Source organism: Oncorhynchus mykiss, chromosome 8, assembly GCF_057628025.1.
Source record: "Oncorhynchus mykiss isolate SJ-2025 chromosome 8, ASM5762802v1, whole genome shotgun sequence".
Lineage (NCBI taxonomy): Eukaryota > Metazoa > Chordata > Actinopteri > Salmoniformes > Salmonidae > Oncorhynchus > Oncorhynchus mykiss.
This window is the reverse complement of record NC_143029.1, coordinates 19,727,501-19,748,253: the sequence shown is the minus strand read 5'-3', so window position 1 is coordinate 19,748,253 and position 20,753 is coordinate 19,727,501. Positions and strand designations below refer to the sequence as shown.

Sequence of the window (20,753 nt, the reverse complement as noted above, 5' to 3'; positions counted from 1 at the left end):
GACTGTATCAGCTGCACAGTGAACATCTTATGCTGGCTTCGGATAGTCCCTTCATGCAATGTTAGGATATCAAATTTCTTAGCCCACCCTGGGGGACATTTAGCCAATTATATCCTGTTAAGTTGGAATAATTTAACAGCTGAAAGTTACCAATAATGAACCTTAAAATGGTCAATCTGTTTTTCCCAACGGGAAAGAGAGGTATCCCACAGTTTGCCACTATCAAAGATTAAAAGGTACAACATGGGAACTGGATCATTTTCTCACGGCTCTTGGTAAAATTGACCCTGCTGTGCATACCTATTTTGGACCCAATTCAAATGCATGATGGGCAGAAATGAGTATATTCTGACTATAATTGTCATTTAACTAGAACTGTATGAAATTATACAATTTGACATCTTTCTCCTGCTGTCCACCCATCTGTCTCTTCTCTAGTACAAAGAGACCTCCTTTCAATTTCACTAGAGCGGCTCCTTAGTAACCTCATCTCAATGCTTTCATCTAACTGCGAACTGCAATCAGACGATAATTTGTACTGCAGCACCTTTCTTCAGGGTGCACGCAAAGTGGAACTAGGAATAGAATAGAGTGGGTATGTGTTTTCATCGCAGTGCTCCTTTTTACAATACAAATGTAGAGAAACCGGCACAGTCGTAATTGCCCTTGAAATAAAAGCCTCCCAGTCTTGCAGGTGTTCAATCAGCTTTTCTCAACCAGGGGCCAATGAGGGAGTGTGCACACAATCAGTTAAATCGGTCAAACCATTTGGTATATCAATCTTGTTAATCTATAAACCCTATCTACTCCTGTCCAGAGGAAATGATAATGAGACAATCAACCAGACAGTGAGTCCCCAGATTTCTGAATGTCTTGTCAGAAACCCAGATTGGAGATGAGATACGGCAACCTCTCACCTTAGCATGAAGCATATGCCTTTCCCCTTCGAAGCAGAAGTTACTCCTGCATGATTTCGATGCTTGAAATTGGACCCTTTTAGATTTCCCCTATATTTCTGCTACAGTATGTACCGAATGATACTTGACCCTAAGAATACAGTATTTGTGGGGTTTGCACATATTATTGGATGAAAACACTTTTAAACAATTTTAAAAAGGCCAAATGTGGAAGCCAAACCAATGGTCTGTTGTCATGGAGATAACATTTTCTCTTTAATTGATTTCCCTTTAGTCTTAACTGCTGTGTGTAAATAATCGACAACAAGGTATTTTTGTGATATTTAAACCTGCTTGTTTGATCCTTCAGGAAACTGGCCAAGAAGCGCAAAGATGCCATTGGGAATACTCGTCAGGAAATGACCCACATGGTGAATGCCATGGACCGCAGTTATGCTGATCAGAGCACGCTCCACACTGAGGATCCCATGGCCGTCACATTCATGGACTCCCACAACTTCAGCAACAGATGTAAGTATAATAGTCCCTCCACAGATCCCTGGGGAACACCTCCCTCCACAGACACATGATACATGTGAGAAAGCCTCCTGACAGTGAGAACAGAGGAGGCTGGTGGGAGGAGCTATAGGATGACGGGCTCATTGTAATGGCTGGAATGTAGTCAATGGAACAGTACCAAACACATGGAAACGTGTTGACTCTGTTCCATTGATCCCATTACAATGAGCCTGTCCCCTTATAGCTCCTCCCACCTTATAGCTCCTCCCACCAGCCTTCTGACAGTTCGATAACCCCTCTGCCTTACAATGGAAAAGGCCTTAGCACAGAGAATTGTCCTATAAGACAGGCTCTGAAGAGAGGCGTTAAGTTGTACCTTACATGTTTTTACTTTAAAATGCATAAAAGGAAATTCCCAACATGTGAATAAATGCCGTTAATGATTTGAACCGTTGTCCCAGGATATTTGCTAGAATGACTTCTATTCCTATGCTCTGTTCATCTTGACCCTGGTATTTTATCATTCTGTAGTGTGCTGCAGCTTATTCAAGCCTTCTGGAATGTTCCTCATACGATTTTTTTCCCTACAGTGCCTAATGATCCACTTGTGCCAACGGCAGTGCTAGGTGAGGCCCTGGTGCTATGTCATCTGCCCTGCCATGGCTTGTGTTCCTCATGCATATGTCGTTGTCACAGTCCTGTAGCCGCCCATTGTAAACCTGTAGCTGATCCATTTTAAACTATTGTCTCTGTGTTAAGTCTGAGTAGTCAGTCACATACAATTCATGGTATCCTTGAGAATGTATCACTGTCAGAATGACTGGCCTCCATATTCACTTATCCAGTAAGGGGGATAAAATAGGAATTGTTTCCAGATTGTAGATTTCCCCTGGCTGCCAGTATAAAGCACTTGGCCCTCAGCCATGGTAGAGTGGAGACGTGGCAGTCCTCCAGTGAACAGATGAGCAACACTTCAGGGTTTAGGACCCACCCATGAGCCGTTGAATTGAAGCTAAACCCCATTCAGAGACTCACACTTCTGAATGCATTACAACTGTCTACAAGCTCCAAATCCAGCTGAGGGCATTGGTTTAGAGATGAAGAGGGAAAACAAATTCAAACTCAAGTGAAGATTCACATATGACAGATACATTCACCTGAGCCCCAACCTGAAGATGAACCTCCTACATAACACTGTTATAGAATGAAACCAGTCATCCTGTTATATTGTGTGTAAGTCCTTAGCGTCAAGACAGACTTTGTGAGCTGGTGCCATTTTACCACACCCTCAGCCTCTCTGGGACTTGTCTCTGTCTGTGGAGAGTCAAAAAACACATCTGACAGTTTCTATGTAATGGAGTTCCTATGTAATGGAGTTCCTTCCTGATGCCATGAGTGTTCACTCATGGCATCAGGAAGGAGAGTGTTAGACACGGTGACACTAGATACGGTGTAGTCCACACTGACAGAACAAGCAAGCAACCGCTGAGGGTCTTTACTGCTTACTGAAAACCTGAGTTTGATGGGGAATTAAAATCCCCCCTCAGGCCAGTGTGCTTGCTGTGAAAATGTCTTATTTTAGCTCTGTGTTGACGCTGGGCTTGGTAATAGGAAGTGAAGGGTGCAGTTCAAGCCGTGACTCAATCTATCATGTCAGGGCAGAATTAAGAATTACACATTTGCTAATGAGTGAAAATGTCAGCTTAGATAGTCTCTACACTAGAGTGCAGCAGTTCTCTCACGAGTTTAGTGTCACTCATCCTAGATCCCGGCCACTGCAGAAGTGTCTGGCTGTCTCGCCATAGCTCTCTAGAAAGCCATTTGCAAATGTGTAAGAAAGTCAATGTTGTGTGTTGGTCATGTAGTATAGTCGAATCTGTCGTCGTTGTTTGGTGATCACCACCACCACCCTAACGTTCCAGACATGTCACGGCATTATATATATGTATGTATATGTATGTATATGCATATGTGTGTGTGTGTGTGTGTGTGTGTGTGTGTGTGTGTGTGTGTGTGTGTATACACATTCACAGTTGAAGTCGGAAGTTTACATACACCTTACCCAAATTTAAACTACATTACATTTAAACTAAGTTTTTCACAATTCCTGACATTTAATCCTAGTAAATATTCCCTGACTTAGGTCAGTTCGGATCACCACTTTATTTTAAGAATGTGAAATGTCAGAATAATATTAGATAATTATTTATTTCAGGTTTTATTTCTTTCATCAAAATACCAGTGGTTCAGAAGTTTACATTCACTCAAATAGTATTTGGTAGCATTGCCTTTAAATTGTTTAACTTGGGTCAAATGTGTCGGGTAGCCTTCCACAAGCTTCCCACAATAAGTTGGGTGGGAAGCATTCCTCCTGACAGAGCTGGTGTACCTGAGTCAGGTTTGTAGGCCTCCTTGCTCACACATGCTTTTTCAGTTCTGCCCACAAATGTTCTATGGGATTGAGATCAGGGCTTTGTGATGGGCACTTCAATACCTTGACTTTGTTTTCCTTAAGTAATTTTGCCACAGCTTTGGAAGCATGCTTGGAGTCATTGTCTGTTTGGAAGAGCCATTTGCAACCAAGCTTTAACTGATGTCTTGAGATGTTGCGTTAATATATCCACATCGTTTTCCTGCCTCATGATGCCATCTATTTTGTGAAGTGCACCAGTCCCTCCTGCAGCAAAACACCCCCACAACATGATACTGCCACCCCTGTGCTTCACTGTGCTTCACTGTTGGGATGGTGTACGATCTTTGTCCCCATGAGCAGTTGCAAACCGTAGTCTGGCTTTTTCATGATGGTTTTGGAGCAGTGGCTTCTTCCTGGCCTTTCAGGTTATGTCGATATAGGGACTTGTTTTACTGTGGATATAGCTACTTTTGTACCTGTTTCCTCCAACATCTTCATAAGGTCCCATGCTGTTGTTCTGGGATTGATTTGCACTTTTCGCACTAAAGTATGTTCATATCTAGGAGACAGAACGCGTCTCCTTCCTGAGTGGTATGACGGCTACGCGGTCCCATGGTGTTTATACTTGCGTACTATTGTTTGTACAGATGAACGTGGTACCTTCAGGCATTTGGAAATTGCTACCAAGGATGAACCAGACTTGTGGTCTCCAATTTTTTTGGGCTGATTTCTTTAAATTTTCCCATGATGTCAAGCAAAGAGGCACTGAGTTTGAAGGTAGGCCTTGAAATACATCCACAGGTACACCTCCAATTGACTCAAATGTAAGCCATGACATAATTTTCTGGAATTTTCCAAGTTGTTTAAAGGCACCATCAACTTAGTGTATGTAAACTTATGACCCACTGGATTGTGATACAATTCCGACTTCAACTTCCGACTTCAACTGTATATATGTGTGTGTGTGTGTGTGTGTGTGTGTGTGTGTGTGTGTGTGTATATATTTATTTGTATTATATATGTACTACAAACCCTGTGTGCTAACTGTTGACCTAGCTAAAAGCTCTTGTTTTTTTCTTTTCTTGCTGTCCTAATTGTAAAGTGCCAATTACCGGTAAGTGCATGTGACCAGTGTGTGTGGAAAGTGTCCCAAAGTGCTCAATGAAATGAAAAGAAATTGATTGCCAGAGAACATATACTGGATGATTTATCCATTAGATGGATGTGTCTGTAATAGTAGCTAACTTCCCCTCCACTGACAGGCCCCTAAACCGTGACTTAACATTCCCCTAAACTTACATCTGGGGGGTGGTAGTAGCTCAGGAGCTAGCCAAGCAAGAAGGATGTACAGCTCATGGCTCAGTAGGTCATGTGATTGATTGCCGCTAGATCATGCTGGGATTTAGAGGGGTGTAGATTCTTCCTGAGGAGAACCTGGGACTCAACAGCCAACCACCTCACTTTCCCACACGCACACCCACACACACTCGCTCCACTCTCACACAGACACACACACGCACTCATCTCCTGTCTCCCGGGCAGGCTGTTAAATCGCTATGTGTCTGAGGGGTTGACATGGTTCAGATAAGACATTAAAGGGCACATATGGTGCCTGTCAGGCCTGAGAGTGTCCTACCCTCACACTGCCTCTCAGTGAAGCCCCTGTGTCTGTCCATCTGTTTGTCTGCTGGGAAAGGCAGGCACACCACTCCTCGACTATTTCAACCTCCGTCTTGCCCACTCACCAAGCTGACTCGACACGTCAGTGGCTGCCAGGTGCCATGTGGCTTACATCCCTCACAGCTTAGCTGTTTCACTAGGGAGTTGCTTTAGATACATAGTGTACTGGCAGGAGCCATGTTATTTGCCAGAAAGAAAATGCTATGTTCATTGCCATTTTTGCAAGAAAACCATGTTGTTTTGTAAGAGAATCACACCCAATGTGGTTATAATGAGGGATTCGTCATGATTTCCACACAGGTCAGATATGTGCTCTGTGAGTGTTTGTGATGTTGAATGATAATGGTCCTTCACAAGCCTGTGTGTTCCTCACCAACGTGTGATTTCCCTGGACAGATGAGAACCACACTGCAGCTGCTGCAGAGTCCAGTCGGCTGCTGGACGTCCCTCGGTACCACTGTGAGGGGACAGAGTCGCCCTACCAGACCGGTCAGCTGCACCCAGCCATCAGGGTGGCTGACCTGCTCCAACACATAAACCTGATGAAGACCTCCGACAGCTACGGCTTCAAGGAGGAATATGAGGTCAGACCCCACGACTCTAGTCTACAGTATACCCATTACATAACACAAGGCCTTAAGACTCTAGTTTATACTTATAACATAGCATATTTACGGTGGTCCTAAATGGCAGAGTAGCTTTTAAAATTAAGTGACAGACCCTTAGGGCCACCATACAGCTTAGCTAAATGTATGTGGTCCTCAGCCCTCAAGGCAGTCTTCCTTATAGTCTCGCTATTCAAACCGTCAACACACCTTTAACTTCATGCAATTCTAATCTGGTTCAAATGAAACATACAACTCCATTTCTGGGACGTTCTTAAAAAATACAATATTCCTTCAGTGAAGAACAAGCTAAAATGTTATAGGGATTGTGTCACATCCTGTCGTGGTTCTGCACCGCTCGCTGTGTAGACTGGATGGGCGACCACAGCCCTGCACAGAGAGTTTCCTGTCAGCGGGTGGTTTGCAAGTGAGACGCTCTACATTGCTTGCAGAGGTTTAGAGACGTTCAGTTTCTTGCTCTGCAGCCTTTGAAAGATCAAAGGCTTAGTTTAGAGTGTTGTGAAAAAAGTTACAGGCAAAGACTTCTATGGCTCAGCTCTGATAGTCATCTCCCCAGAGATTACTTCACAATTATGCTGTTGTTCATTCTAGTGGAATTGTGTCTGTTTAAATGTGACGTCCTGTTATAGTATTAGATAATGATCACATTGGTGAAGACCAAATGTAGAGGTTTTGAGCATCAAACCCCACACTGCATTTACTCTCCAGCCCTTTGTACTTCAATGGACAGTAGAATAATTCATTTAACTTTTTTTTATTGGCCACATTGTTGCCAGGAATTTTGGCGCATTTGCCACCTTGTGTGTCTTGTTTTCTGAGACCCAACAGGCCAGACATCGAAGCTTTGAAGTGATGGTTCTTCGACAGACATACAATAGAAAAGTCCATAGAAAACTGCCTTTTGATTATATTGCAGTGCCTTACCCACCGTCTAGGCAGTAGTGTTGTACATACTTGCTAAATGTGTTTTCTTATCAGCCTCACTCACTCTGTTTCATTCTGTTTGGTATGCAGAGTTTTTTTGAAGGCCAGTCCGCTTCCTGGGACGTGGCAAAGAAAGACACTAACAGAACCAAGAACCGCTATGGAAACATCATTGCATGTAAGTCTTGTATTTAACTTCTAATAAAGTTGCTAGGTGTTAATGCCTTCTTTTGGCTAGTGTCCTTTTAGGAATGAGCTTATTAAAATGGCAAACCATAAAATTGATATGTTATCATATCCTTGCCTGACTCCTCCTAATCTCAGAAAATGTGGAAGAATAATTTCGATTGGACTTGCTGTCAGGGAAATAAAACTAGCCAGCCTATTAACCCATGTTGTTTTACAGACGATCATTCTAGAGTGATCCTGCAACCAATGGAAGACGACCCTTCCTCTGACTACATCAACGCCAACTACATTGACGTAAGTGGCGCAGCCTCCTCCATTGGCGAACGTGTGCGACACGACCGTCCTTCTCTCGTATGTGAGGCCTTCTATGCATGTCTTTGTCAACAATATGAATACAGCTTTTATTTCCCTCCTTCAGTCAAAGTGCTTGTACTCACTGACATTGTTGTGCTTTCTTTCACTCTTGCCTATGATTTGGGCTGTAGATATGGCTGTACAGGGATGTAAGTATCACTGTAGGGGACCTCACCACACCTCATGTTTCCCACTCTCCCTCCTCGTTCACCTCTGGTTACTTCTAACAACATCTGCACGGAAACGCATGAGATGTTCTCCCGTCTCCCACCCCCCCCCCTCTTTTTTGATTTGATCCTACCATTCTGTTGTTCATCAGCTTCTCTCATTTCACATGTCCTCATGCCCGACGTGTACATCCCTGAACCGTGTGCTACTGTTCTCTATAGGAATGGTTGTTATATTTACAAGACGGTGGTCGCCTGTGTTTTTCTTTTGTTGCCTCCCCTACTGTGCCTGTACCCAGCCAGATCAAATCTGATAGGGATCGTTTGGAGTGTTAGGACCTATTGACTCTATAAAGGAACTTAGTACATAAGCAGCCAATTACAATAATGTAGAATTCCTACGAAGTAATCAATAATGAAACATTCTTGGCAATTAAAGTACACCGGAGTTGAGCTTCACAAAGCAATACATGTCAATTTAATGGACAGATAGTCAGGGCACAAGAAGGAAATGTGCTCTCATTGAAAGTTTCTATTAGTGAATGAATGGATACATGAGAACAGCTCTGTGCATATTAGCACATAAAGCCATTGACATTCATGAAGATAGATCTCATGCAGTCCAAGCTGGGGTTGAGGCACGGTGTGGTATGTAGTAGTCTGCTGTTGTTGCTACACTATATAAAAGTATTACCCAATGATATTAACATATTGTGATTGTTGCACTTTTCAGGGGTATCAGAGGCCAAGTCATTACATTGCAACTCAAGGTAAGAATAAGTACCCCTCCCACCTCTAAAGAATGATTTGATTCTCATATAGTTATCAGATTGCATTGTATTTAGTTCACATATTGCATTGATTGATTGATGGATATGTGTTGTCCTCTCCAGGGCCTGTCCATGAGACAGTCTATGATTTCTGGAGGATGGTCTGGCAAGAGCAGTCTGCCTGTATCGTCATGGTCACCAACCTCGTGGAAGTTGGACGGGTAGGTGACAGTGTCATATTACTGTCAGATCCAAAAGCACAGGAGGCCAATGTACTATAGGCCCTTGATCAGTCTTCATATATTAATCTTACATACTGTATACCTGGGCATATATTGTGTGTATTGATGTGTGTGTAGTATTTAAAGATGTCTTTTGTTTTAAATGAATTAAATACTCATGTTCTTGTAGGTGAAGTGTTACAAGTACTGGCCCGATGATGCTGAGGTCTATGGTGATTTCAAAGTGACGTTTGTGGAAGTGGAGCCCCTTGCTGAATATGTGGTCAGAACGTTCACCTTGGAGAGGGTGAGTCATTCCTTTATCCACTCCTCACGCCGATGTTCAACAGTTTGATCTATAACCGTTAAAGGGGCAATCTGGGATTTGTACATCCACCACTTTGTTGTTGTATGATTGACCCTTAAAATCAACACATATTGCAAATGTGGAATTCAGACTGGACCCAGACCAGTTGTGAACTAATAACCTGTATGTTCTCTGTCATCAGAGAGGCTTTAATGAGCTGCGCGAGGTGAAGCAGTTTCATTTCACCGGCTGGCCTGACCACGGAGTGCCCTACCACGCCACGGGCCTCCTCTCCTTCATCCGCCGGGTCAAGATTTCCAACCCCCCCAGCGCTGGGCCCATCGTGGTGCACTGCAGGTAAGCCCCTAACACGTCACTTCCTCCACGCTCTCACAGCCAGATATTCTGAGAAAACAGGTGCTTCCGATGAACTTTTATTTGATCTCTCACATGTGAAGTGTGCACACGGACTAGCTAGCATGCTTCAATATTATCAACCACAGCTAGCCTACTGTTGATACAATTTCACCGTGCCCCTTGGCAGGATGTGGTTGTTGTGGATGTTGTTGAACAATGCACACGCTTGTAAATGTAGTCGTGTGCACAGTTCAAGTTTCATGTTTTATTAGTCGAATGTACAGGATACACATGGTATACATCGTCCAATGAAGTGCTTACTTGCAGGTTCCTTCTGGACAATGCAACAACAATAATAAATAATACAAGATAAGAATAGGAACATAAAGTAAATGGCTCAGTAGAATAGAATAAGCATCAGTATAATACAGGGAGACACAATTTATAGTCCAATATTTACATGTGTGTTGGGGGAGGGGGGATGGGGGGGGTTATGGATTGAGCGTCATTGTTGTGTGTACTGTACAAAGGTTAGATATGTAGGCTGTTGAAGTGTAGTGTTGTGCAGCCATGCTCACCTTCCGGTCCTCTCGCTGCCCTCTCTCCCTGGTCAGCGCCGGAGCCGGACGCACAGGCTGTTACATCGTCATTGACATCATGCTGGACATGGCGGAGAGGGAGGGCGTGGTGGACATCTACAACTGTGTGAAGGCTCTGCGCTCCAGACGCATCAACATGGTACAGACTGAGGTGACTACTAGACCCACTGCCACACACCTCACCAATTAACATTAACACCATTCACCATTACTGTCCGTCTGTGCATTTCATGCTACTGTATGTATGGACTGTCTGGAGATGCAGTGCCTTCCCCTTGCTGAGTGTGTGTCTGTGGTCCGGCCACAGGAGCAGTACATCTTCATCCATGACGCCATCCTAGAAGCCTGTCTGTGTGGCGAGACGGCCATCCCTGCCTGCGAGTACAAAGCAGCTTACTACGACATGATCAGGATAGACTCACAGAGCAACTCCTCACACCTCAAAGATGAATTCCAGGTACTGGAGGCCTTCCATATTTATTGGGGCATAAAGTTCTGTTCAACTCCTCAGGCTTTCATGTCTCGTACAACAATAAAAAACGGCAATAAAGACAGGGAAATAGATCATGACTACGTCCCAAATGACACCCTATTCCCTATAGAGTCGACTACCAGGGTTCTGGTCAAAAGTAGTACACTCTAAAGGGAATAGGGTGCCATTTGGGACATATCCCATGTCTCCTAACAAACAATGTTCCCTGACTTGTGGTTTCATGTTATTTGTGTTGTTTTCAGACACTGAACTCGGTGACCCCTCAGCCCCAGCCAGAGGACTGCAGCATCGCCCTGCTCCCCAGGAACCACGAGAAGAACCGCTTCATGGACATGCTGCCTCCAGACCGCTGTCTGCCCTTCCTCATCACTATCGACGGGGAGAGCAGTAACTACATCAACGCTGCCCTCATGGATGTAAGTGTCCTCTCCCCTCATGCATGCATAAACATAGTATATAAATGCATATACACATGCATGTACAGTTGATGTCGGAAGTTTACATACCTTAGCCAAATACATTTAAACTCAGTTTTTTACAATTCCTGCCATTTAATCTAATTCTAGTAAAAAGTCCCTGTTTTAGGTCAGTTAGTATCACCACTTAATTTTAAGAATGTGAAATGTCAGAATAATAGTAGAGAGAATTATTTATTTCAGCTTTTATTTCTTTCATCACATTCCCAGTGGGTCAGACGTTTATATACACTCAATTAGTATTTGGTAGCATTGCCTTTAAATTGTTTAACTTGGGTCAAATGTTTTGGGTAGCATTCCACAAGCTTCCCACCATAAGTTGGGTGAATTTTGGCCCATTCCTCCTGACAGAGCTGGTGTTACTGAGTCAGGTTTATAGGCCTCCTTGCTTGCACACGCTTTTTCAGTTCTACCCACAAATTTTCTTTTGGATTGAGGTCAGGGCTTTGTGATGGCCACTCCAATACCTTGACTCTGTTGTCCTTAAGCCATTTTGCCAAAACTTTGGAAGCATGCTTGGGGTCATTGTCCATTTGGAAGACCCATTTGCGACCAAGCTTTAACTGATTTCTTGAGATGTTGCTTCAATATATCCACATAATTTTCCTTTCTCGTGATGCCATCTATTTTGTGAAGTGCATCAGTCCCTCCTGCAGCAAGGCACCCCCACAACATGATGCTGCCACCCCCGTGCTTCACAGTTGGAATGGTGTTCTTTGGCTTGCAAACCTCCCCCTTTTTCCTCCAAACATAACAATGGTCAATATGGCCAAACAGGTCTATTTTTGTTTAATCAGACCAGAGGACATTTCTCCAGAAAGTACGATCTTTGTCCCCATGTGCAGTTGCAAACCGTAGTCTGGCTTTTTTTATGGCGGTTTTGGAGTAGTGGCTTCATCCTTACTGAGCGGCCTTTCAGGTTATGTTGATTTAGGACTCGTTTTACTGTGGATATAGATACTTTTGTACCGTTTTCCTCCAGTATCTTCACAAGGTCCTTTGCTGTTGTTCTGGGATTGATTTGTACTTTTCACACCAAAGTACGTTAATCTCTAGGACAGAACGCATCTCCTTCCCGAGCGGTATGATGGCTGCATGGTCCCATGGTGTTTATACTTGCGTACTATTGTTTGTACAGATGAATGTGGTACCTTCAGGCATTTTGAAAATCCTCCCAAGGATGAACCAGACTTGTGGAGGTCTACAATTTTTTTTCTGAGGTCTTGGCTGATTTCTTTAGATTTTCCCGTAATGTCAAGCAAAGAGGCACTGAGTTTGAAGGTAGACCTTGAAATACATCCACAGGTACACCTCCAATTGACTCAAATGACGTCAATTAGCCTTTCAGAAGCCATGACATCATTTTCTGTTCTTTTCCAAGCTGTTTAAAGGCACAGTCAACTTAGTGTATGTAAACTTCTGACCCACTGGAATTGTGATACAGTGAATTATAAGTGAAATAATCTGTCTGTAAACAATTGTTGGAAAAATTACTTGTGTCATGCACAAAGTAGATGTCCTAACCGACTTGCCAAAACTATAGTTTGTTAACCAGACATTTGTGGAGTGGTTGAAAAACAACTTTTAATGACTCCAACATAAGTGTATGTAAACTTCCGACTTCAACTGTATGCACACACACACACACACACACTCACTCGACTTACTAAGTGAACTAGATGTTGTCTGAATGTGTAGTAGCGACAGAAAGCTAGAGACAAATCCAGGTGCATACTGTTCTGTTTTCTGTACTCTTTTGGAAAATGTAGGAGGACTGATATTCATTGTATCTTTAATGTGTGCTCAAGGCTTTTAGTTATTTTTTTGGCTATCCTTCTATTATTTTCTGGCAGTTCAAATAGTGATGTTAATGAAAATAACACACAAAAAATTGCTACATTTTTATACATTTAAAAAAACAATTTTGGTCATCTAACTCTTCAACTATATCAAGCTGACAGTATTCTTCAAGATGGCTATTCACATGGACCTAAATTACACTTGTTCTTTTAATCATTTGGATTTTCAAATAAATCAGAAGTCCCCCCACTAAGTTTGATCCGTCTGATAGAAGGCCGGGGTAAGTGAAACAAGTGCAGTGTATAAACCACATTATATTTTATTATTAGTTCAAACAATACTCCAGCTGGTAACTTTACAACAGTTTTCACATATTACTACAGTTTTCACATATTACAACCTTATCCACATATTACAACCGTATTACAACCGTATCCACATATTACAACCGTATTACAACCGTATCCACATATTACAACCGTATTACAACCGTATCCACATATTACAACAGTATGCATCACTATTAGAACTCTTGGATCAGGATTATCTTAGTTTGATATCAGGATCTGTGCCAGAAAGTGAATCCATCTTCTGGGAATTATCTTGTCATAGATGTGTACTTTATAGAAGGATGAGAAGCCACCCCATAGCTGTACCCTCCTTGCAATACATTGCATATAGCAGAGATAATGTGGTTGGTGACCTTCCTAAACATGACCATGCTTTTTTCTTCTGTGTTATACAGTATATTTTATGCAAAGAGGTTGAATTCAAATCCTCATCTCAGTCCTTGCTAGAACTCCAATAGAAATTTGAAATTTGTATCTGAATGAGACAAACCTCTATGAATAAAAACCTATGTCTTGACATAGACCTTGGGGAGATGGTATTTCATGTGCACAGAGAGTTTTGCCAGATTATGAGCTTTTTTTATTTGGAGGGCAATTTTAAATCACTTCCTCGTACGTTTTACAAACTTTTGGACTTTTTCTAACCAAGCCGTCAGAAGAATACCAGGTAATTTCTGAACTTTTCCCTTCTCAATAATGAAATGCTTCTAACTATACTGGATTTGTTTCATGGCTTAATTAAGATGTATGTCAGCAGAACTTCATTTAATTGATATAAGGTTGCTAGAAGCATGCCCACCCCAAGGATTGCCCTGGTTTTAAATGTGAAAGTTATCCACATTCCTTGCATGGTCACATTGTTCATTGTGACAGATGTATCATATTGCCTAGAATGTGTTCTCTGTATGTCTGCAGACTCAGTGCTATGAGATGTTACATGGTTCTTTGTTGACTTTCGTCCACTGTAGAGCTACAGACAGCCAGCGGCCTTCATCGTAACCCAGCACCCTCTGCCCAACACAGTCAAGGACTTCTGGAGGCTGGTGTATGACTACGGCTGCACTTCCCTGGTGATGCTCAACGAGATTGACCTAGCGCAGGTAATAAATACCTGACCACCTCACCCTCTTGCATTCACTGCTGTGGACCCTGATTCCAAATGTCATTGTGCATTTTCGAATACGGTTCCTAAGGTTTGAGTGAAGGTACATGTCATTGCTAAGGTTGTTGTTGTTGTTGTTGTTGTCAATCAGGGCTGCCCTCAGTATTGGCCTGAAGAGGGGACGCTTCGCTACGGTCCTGTCCAAGTTGAATGCATGTCCTGCTCCATGGATTGTGACGTCATCAGCCGTCTCTTCAGAATATGTAACCTCACTAGAGTAAGTAGCTAGTATCCCATAATGTATTACCCTTACCTTAAGTTGTGTCTGAAGGCCAATTGTGATAGAACCCACAACAATCGATTGTTTACTTTTGCCACAGCCAGGAGCTAGCATAATTAGTATCGTCTGAATTCATGAATGTTGACAGACGGACCGATGTTAGCAAAGCTGCATTGGATGCAGAAACTTCCTCAAAAGCACTTCAAACTAAGTTTGGTAGTGTCGATACTCATGAAGAACCTGTCCATGTTTTCTTCCCCGCAAGAATGTGGTTACTTTTGCAGTAATATCTGAATATTCCAATTGTCTGATAGTTCCATCAAGCCACCGGTGAGTTTGTTCACGTCTGCTAAATCAATCCACATCTGAGTGCCCAATGGAATACAATACAACTTTATTGTCCATGTTACAGCAAACAACAGAGTTTTGAGTGATAACATTTCAGCAATTATTTCAGTATAATGCGCGTAAACAAAATTCCTGCAAACTCATCCAACCACCAAACTTAGTTGAAAGTGCTTTTGAGAGAGTTTCTGCTTGCAATGCAGCTTTGCTAACATCTAACCGTCTCTTTACATGCTTGAATTTGGACTATGCTAATTATGATAGTGCCTGGCTGTGGATTTTGTCACTATGGGCCTTCAGACACAACTCAAGGTGAGGATACCAGTCAAGGTTATAGTACTTGGATGGTTCGATGAGAATAATGCTATGAAGTTGAGAGTAAGAGCCAAAATGGCTGCCGTTGCTGATGTGTGCTTCTGTGTTCCCCACAGCCTCAGGAGGGCTATCTGATGGTGAGGCAGTTTCAGTACCTGGGCTGGGCAGCCCACAGAGAAGTCCCAGCGTCAAAGCGTTCCTTCCTGAAGCTCATACTGCAGGTGGACAAGTGGCAGGAGGAGTGTGAAGAGGGAGAGGGACGCACAATCATCCACTGCCTGTGAGTGTACACACACCCTCCACCACCACCACCACCACCACTCCCACACACTAACACCTACATGCATGCTTTCAAATAAAAATCTGATCATCTCTATTCCACCTGCACCCACCTATTATATTTCACAAGTTTAGCAGTTCAGTAGAAAAGTCACCCAGCCAACCTCACACCTCTACCCTTGTGTTCCTGTGCTGTAGAAACGGAGGCGGGCGCAGTGGGATGTTCTGTGCTATCAGCATTGTGTGTGAGATGATCAAGAGGCAGAATGTGGTGGACGTGTTCCACGCAGTCAAGAGCCTGAGGAACAGCAAGCCCAACATGGTGGACAGCCCGGTAAGACAGGCCAACTAACTGACTCCAGATCAGTCAAACTGAGTTTCAGACAGATGTATCTCTGACTCATTATGGTGCTAATATATCAGCATAGGCCTACGCCACCTCTCATTTCTGGTGATATTCACTTATGATATTTCCTGGAGAAATCGTGAGAGAAGTCTGTCAATAATATGGAGGTATTAGAGAACAGATAGCAACACCTCACATTAGATTTGTTTTGCAGATTGTGTTTAAATACATTTTAGCCAAGCAATATTGTCAAAACTATCCAACAATGATAATGTTATGGATCACCGAGAAGTGAACAGAAGAGTCTGTTGAGTATATAAAATAAACTGTTGTGGGCTAACATGAAAGACTCCTCACCTCATCCTTTACACAGCCTATGCAGCCCTGTGTTAAAGTTCCCTCTTAAATTCACTGCCAGAGAATAGATAACATATTTTTATGTTAAGAATTGAAAATACCTTTCAGTAGTGATTCAACTTGTTATCAGCATGTTATTACTGTATCTTTCATCATATTCTGTTGTACCGTGTTTAGCACCACAGCGGTTAATACAATGTGTTTTCTTCTGAACAGGATCAGTACCGCTTCTGCTACGACCTTGCTCTGGAGTTCATCGAGACCTCTTAACCAAGAAGACGGGACGGAACAGAACTCTGGATCTTGGCAACCATTCCACCGCTACAGATTGGGTGGAGGCGGACATCATTAACTAAGCACATACAGACTGCTATAGATGGTTTGGGATTTTTTTTTTGAGAAATCTTTAATGTTTCTAGTTGTACTGGGAGTATGATGTGAGTGGTTTGTAAATGTCTCCATTGTACAGTACTTCGCCGTATTCAGTGCCACAGAAACAAGTGTCGGCCACTAGGCCCCATTTGCTTCAATGTCTTTTGTAGATGTAGTTATTATTTTGTGCAGCCATTGTCGAAAAGGGTAACACTAATGCCAAGGTGTTGCATGCAACAACAAAAAAAAAGCAAACTTTTTTTTCTTCTATATTATCAGCATTATTGTCAACGAACAATATATTTCTATAGAAGTCCATCACAAATGTGAAAGAAAAAATATTGCGCTCTATACATGAATAGAAGTGCTAACGTGACATTGGCTTGGTAATGTTTGTATCGTGCTCTGATGGCTGACTCATTTTGGTTTTTATTTTGTAGCAAATCTTAATCATAAGCCAAAGACTTATGTAAATATGTCTATATGGATAAAGCATATTGTTTGTATTTATTGTTTACTTGTATTATTTTTTGAAAGCTAAAAACAATCATCTTCATTCCATTTTTACCTAGCTATGACTTTAAACTGTAAACATTTATTGTTGTTTATAAGTATTAGAATCCATTTCAGTAGTGTATCTTGTTTTCAAATTTTTCTTATCCTCTATGTGATGTTAGTGGTTTATTTGTGTAAAATAATGCTTGTGAATTCTACCCATGCAGATAGAATATCAGAAGGTCAAGTGGTGACTATAAAATAGTTATATTTTTTTCTGATGATCTCTCAACCTGCAATGGTATTTTGGAAAAACAAAAGAAACATGGCGGAGAAAAAAAAGGGGAATTCTAATCAGTATTAGATACAGCTTATTAGGATGTAAGCCAACGCAGCAGAGGCAGGTGTGCGGCCAGCCATACTGATGTGGGACATGAGTGGACCTCCTGGAGAAAAGGAAGCAAGTCATTATCATGTGCAGTTTAGTCATGTTTCATACATTATTTTGTCTGTAGCTGTTGGCTTATTGGCTGTAATAAAAAAATAAAAAAATCTTTGAATAAAATGTCATTGTGTAAGACATCGTTAGTATCATTGCAGGCGAGATGATGTTTAGTTTGGTCATATGTGTGATATGTTAGCTGTTCACAAACGATTCACTTTATTGTTTTAATCTGATCACTACATGTTAGATACAGATATATTTGTCTGAAGACACTGTGCTGCCTTTTGTGTTTTCATTTCCACTCTAATCCAGTGCTTTGCAGAACTGCAAGTCACTAAACACTTACAAGTGTCATTTTCTGGTGTGATGTGAATCATAGGTATTGTGACTGATATACCATTGTTCTGTAGCGTTGTTCTCATAGCTACTTAGTGAGTTGTGGTTAGTTGTTTCTGGTTTCCGGCTGCAGTGTGTGTGCTCCTGTAACACCTGCTGCAGCCCTCGTGACTCATAGATGACTGCTCTCTCTCTCTGTGTCACTGAGTTGTTCACTGTAGGGTATAGAGAGACTTCATACTAAAATATAAGCACTGGCACTTAGGTTATACCAAAACCTCGGGTCAACCTTTTGCTGATCCATGGAGAAGATGGCATCTCCTCTCTAGGTTTCCTTTAGTGTACACATAGTCTGGGTCACCCAGGGTCCAAATGGAAAGGATGGCTATGACATTGGAAAAGTTCACCCGCTCTCTTGATGCCAAGTCTCTCCCTAGAGTACTGCAGATACAATCTGGATATTATTTCCAAGGTAAGACTGAAGAAGCCCTTATTTAAGTCATTTTTCAATGGACTGGAATATAATATAATTTGAGTTTAAAGTAACGGGTCAAGGCTATGCAGTATTTTACTATGCAATTATATAAACATTAGGTATTTCACGTTACAAAATTCAACATATAACTGATGTCAATTATTATTTTTAACTGGAGCTTTGAAAAAAATATTGTTTGGTAAAATGTATACGTTTTCATGAATAGTATATAAATTCTTAATAAATGAATTATTCATGCTTATTCATGTGTAGCAATTATAGAGTTACCACCCTTATGTTCTTACTTACTTGGATCTGTTACTCTACAAGGAGAATAGACCATCGACGACTGTACTTAGGTTCATTCATTGCCAAAAGAATAGATCCATTGAAATGTCTTTCTACCAGGTTCTGTGTATGAGCTGTTTGGAAGAGAGTGGAGTTTCTCCTATGGAGAGCTCCTGAAGATCATTGGGATCAGTGTCACCAGACTCATTGTGGAACTTCAGTCTGAGGGTTCCAAATCTATGACAGTAGATCTATCTCTCGACTATCCAGGTGAGTCCAGAAGCATCTAAACTGTACCTTGAACATGAAATCAAAATGTTTTGTTGTCAAATTGTACCTTTATAAAACGTATGTGGATTGATACATTCAGATTTAAATGTTTTAACAATTGTATTAATTCTTGTCCTTCACCATTTATTTATTTTATTTTATTTAACCTTTATTTAACCATGAAGGGCTCATAGAGATTTGAAATCTCTTTTTCAAGAGCGTCCTGGCCAAGATAAGCCGCGCCAAGTCATTACACAATTAGACAGACAACATGAAAAACTACAAGTAATCTAGTAAAAACTATAGAATTCGCAGGAGTATAACAAAATCATAAAACAGCTAATTAAAAACATTGACAGATCAGGGAATCAGTCTCAAAATTCTTCATCAGTCATTTAAAAACACAATCGGGACAAGTTCTTCCAGTTTAAAACTATTTTGTAAGGCGTTCCAAGCCGATGGCTCAGAGTACATAAAATCCCTTTTACCAAATTCAGTTCGGACATTTGGGACAGTTAGCAGGATAAAGTCCTGCGAACGAAGAGAGTACCCACCACATTACCATGTACTGCAGTTTACATTATACACGTAAATGTCCAAACCCCTCTCTCGGGTTAGAAAGGGACCTTATCAACATGTGGTTTTATGCATTGTACCAATTAATACGATGTCATATATTGCTTTGCCTGCCTGTATTTTCAGGCCTTTTCAGGATCGTGGCCGACAAGAGGCCATACGCCAGTATACAGGAGATTGTTGACTCAGTGTGTATCAGCCCTGAGTGCCTGGGCCAGCCAGAGTTCCGCTGCCCTGAGGAACTACAGCTGGCTGAGGGGACCATCCAGGCTGAGGAGAGCTTCAGAATCACTGCTCTTAGGACGAAGCACGGAGACAGCCATGTTGACTGTGAGGTCACGCGGAAAGACTCCAAGCACATCTTCACTGTGAAGCTCTCGCACACTGGGGAGTTCTATGAGTGTGCCGACGACCAGTTCTACACCCTCAGGGAGCTGGTGGAATGGAAAATGCCCAAAGGAAGGAAAAGGACAGTGACTTGGGCCAAGTCTTTGCCATCAAAGGAGAAGTGTGTGTCTAAGTTGCCAGAGGACTACAGCGGAGATCTGGTTCTCACACCTGTCTATGAGCTCCAGACTGTGTCCAAGTGTGAGTGTCAAACAGCCCATTAATATTCTCACTTTACGTCAATGTTATGTGGAATGAAGAACACGATAAAATGAAATCACACAATGATACTCTGTATTTTTCATGTTATAATTACATTTTTCTTATCTCGATTTATTTAAAGAGAACAAATTGTAATACTGACAACTAATGAACATGACAACTACAGTACACTGGTCTTGGGCCATCAACTTTTGGTTTCATAAGCAGACATGAAAATAGAGGATGTTTTGAAGTGTACTAGTCATCGTTCTGGTCAGGGACTCTTTGTAGAACACAAACAAACAAAAAAACTTTTCAAACCAGCATTTAAACAGATCTACTAATGTCAGACCTTCAGAGAGAAATGTTCTGATTTAAAAAATATATAATACTTTATGTATTTATTTTTGGCAAAACATTTTTTATAAGAAAGGTCTTAAATTAGAATTTTTAGCCTATAGTAGACCATCCTCACTTGTGCTGGCAAACTAAACAGAAATAATCAAATTTTTGTTCACAGTTGGGAAGAACGTTGTTTTCATCCCATCTACCCTTGACGTTGAGGTGTTGGACGTAACCGAGGAGAGTGACGGTGCCTGTTTCATGCAGCCTCTGTCACTCCGTGATGTCTTTGCCAAGCCGAGCGAGGTCTTCCCCTTCAGGGCTGAGATCATAGAGCCACCATCACAAGTTCAGGAGGAATTGGGTTTCCTGACGTCCTCTAAGCAAGTCATTGTCCACAG

At 41.8% G+C, this 20,753-nt stretch overlaps 2 protein-coding genes across 51 annotated transcripts in view; both read left to right on the top strand.

The window, feature by feature from the left end:
* Positions 1 to 17,597, top strand: part of LOC110529548 (receptor-type tyrosine-protein phosphatase kappa) — a 159,486-nt gene extending 141,889 nt beyond the window's left edge. For 7 of the 50 annotated variants that reach the window (XM_090242755.1, XM_090242776.1, XM_090242766.1 and 4 more), the window contains 17 exons: positions 1,267 to 1,427; positions 2,006 to 2,041; positions 5,905 to 6,092; positions 7,149 to 7,236; positions 7,465 to 7,541; positions 8,502 to 8,538; positions 8,662 to 8,759; positions 8,950 to 9,066; positions 9,269 to 9,423; positions 10,038 to 10,173; positions 10,330 to 10,479; positions 10,758 to 10,931; positions 14,110 to 14,241; positions 14,395 to 14,520; positions 15,300 to 15,463; positions 15,661 to 15,796; positions 16,382 to 17,597. In XM_090242755.1, coding sequence (XP_090098881.1) covers positions 1,267 to 1,427; positions 2,006 to 2,041; positions 5,905 to 6,092; positions 7,149 to 7,236; positions 7,465 to 7,541; positions 8,502 to 8,538; positions 8,662 to 8,759; positions 8,950 to 9,066; positions 9,269 to 9,423; positions 10,038 to 10,173; positions 10,330 to 10,479; positions 10,758 to 10,931; positions 14,110 to 14,241; positions 14,395 to 14,520; positions 15,300 to 15,463; positions 15,661 to 15,796; positions 16,382 to 16,435 — 2,029 coding nt within the window. In that variant the 3' untranslated portion in view covers positions 16,436 to 17,597. Of the gene's footprint in view, positions 1 to 1,266; positions 1,428 to 2,005; positions 2,042 to 4,930; positions 4,943 to 5,904; positions 6,093 to 7,148; positions 7,237 to 7,464; positions 7,599 to 7,732; positions 7,751 to 8,501; positions 8,539 to 8,661; positions 8,760 to 8,949; positions 9,067 to 9,268; positions 9,424 to 10,037; positions 10,174 to 10,329; positions 10,480 to 10,757; positions 10,932 to 13,790; positions 13,809 to 14,109; positions 14,242 to 14,394; positions 14,521 to 15,299; positions 15,464 to 15,660; positions 15,797 to 16,381 lie in introns of all 50 variants that reach the window. The other 43 variants (XM_090242767.1, XM_090242782.1, XM_090242775.1 and 40 more) reach the window with 21 other exon arrangements.
* Positions 17,598 to 17,897: 300 nt separating this feature from the next.
* The window catches only part of LOC110529549 (protein THEMIS), an 8,840-nt gene continuing 5,984 nt past the window's right edge, over positions 17,898 to 20,753 (top strand). The window contains exons 1-4 of the mRNA XM_021611808.3: positions 17,898 to 18,285; positions 18,697 to 18,846; positions 19,549 to 20,010; positions 20,531 to 20,753. The exon at positions 20,531 to 20,753 is cut by the window's right edge and continues 823 nt beyond it. Of these exons, the coding sequence (XP_021467483.1) occupies positions 18,186 to 18,285; positions 18,697 to 18,846; positions 19,549 to 20,010; positions 20,531 to 20,753 (935 nt within the window). The 5' untranslated portion in view covers positions 17,898 to 18,185. The remainder of the gene's footprint in view (positions 18,286 to 18,696; positions 18,847 to 19,548; positions 20,011 to 20,530) is intronic.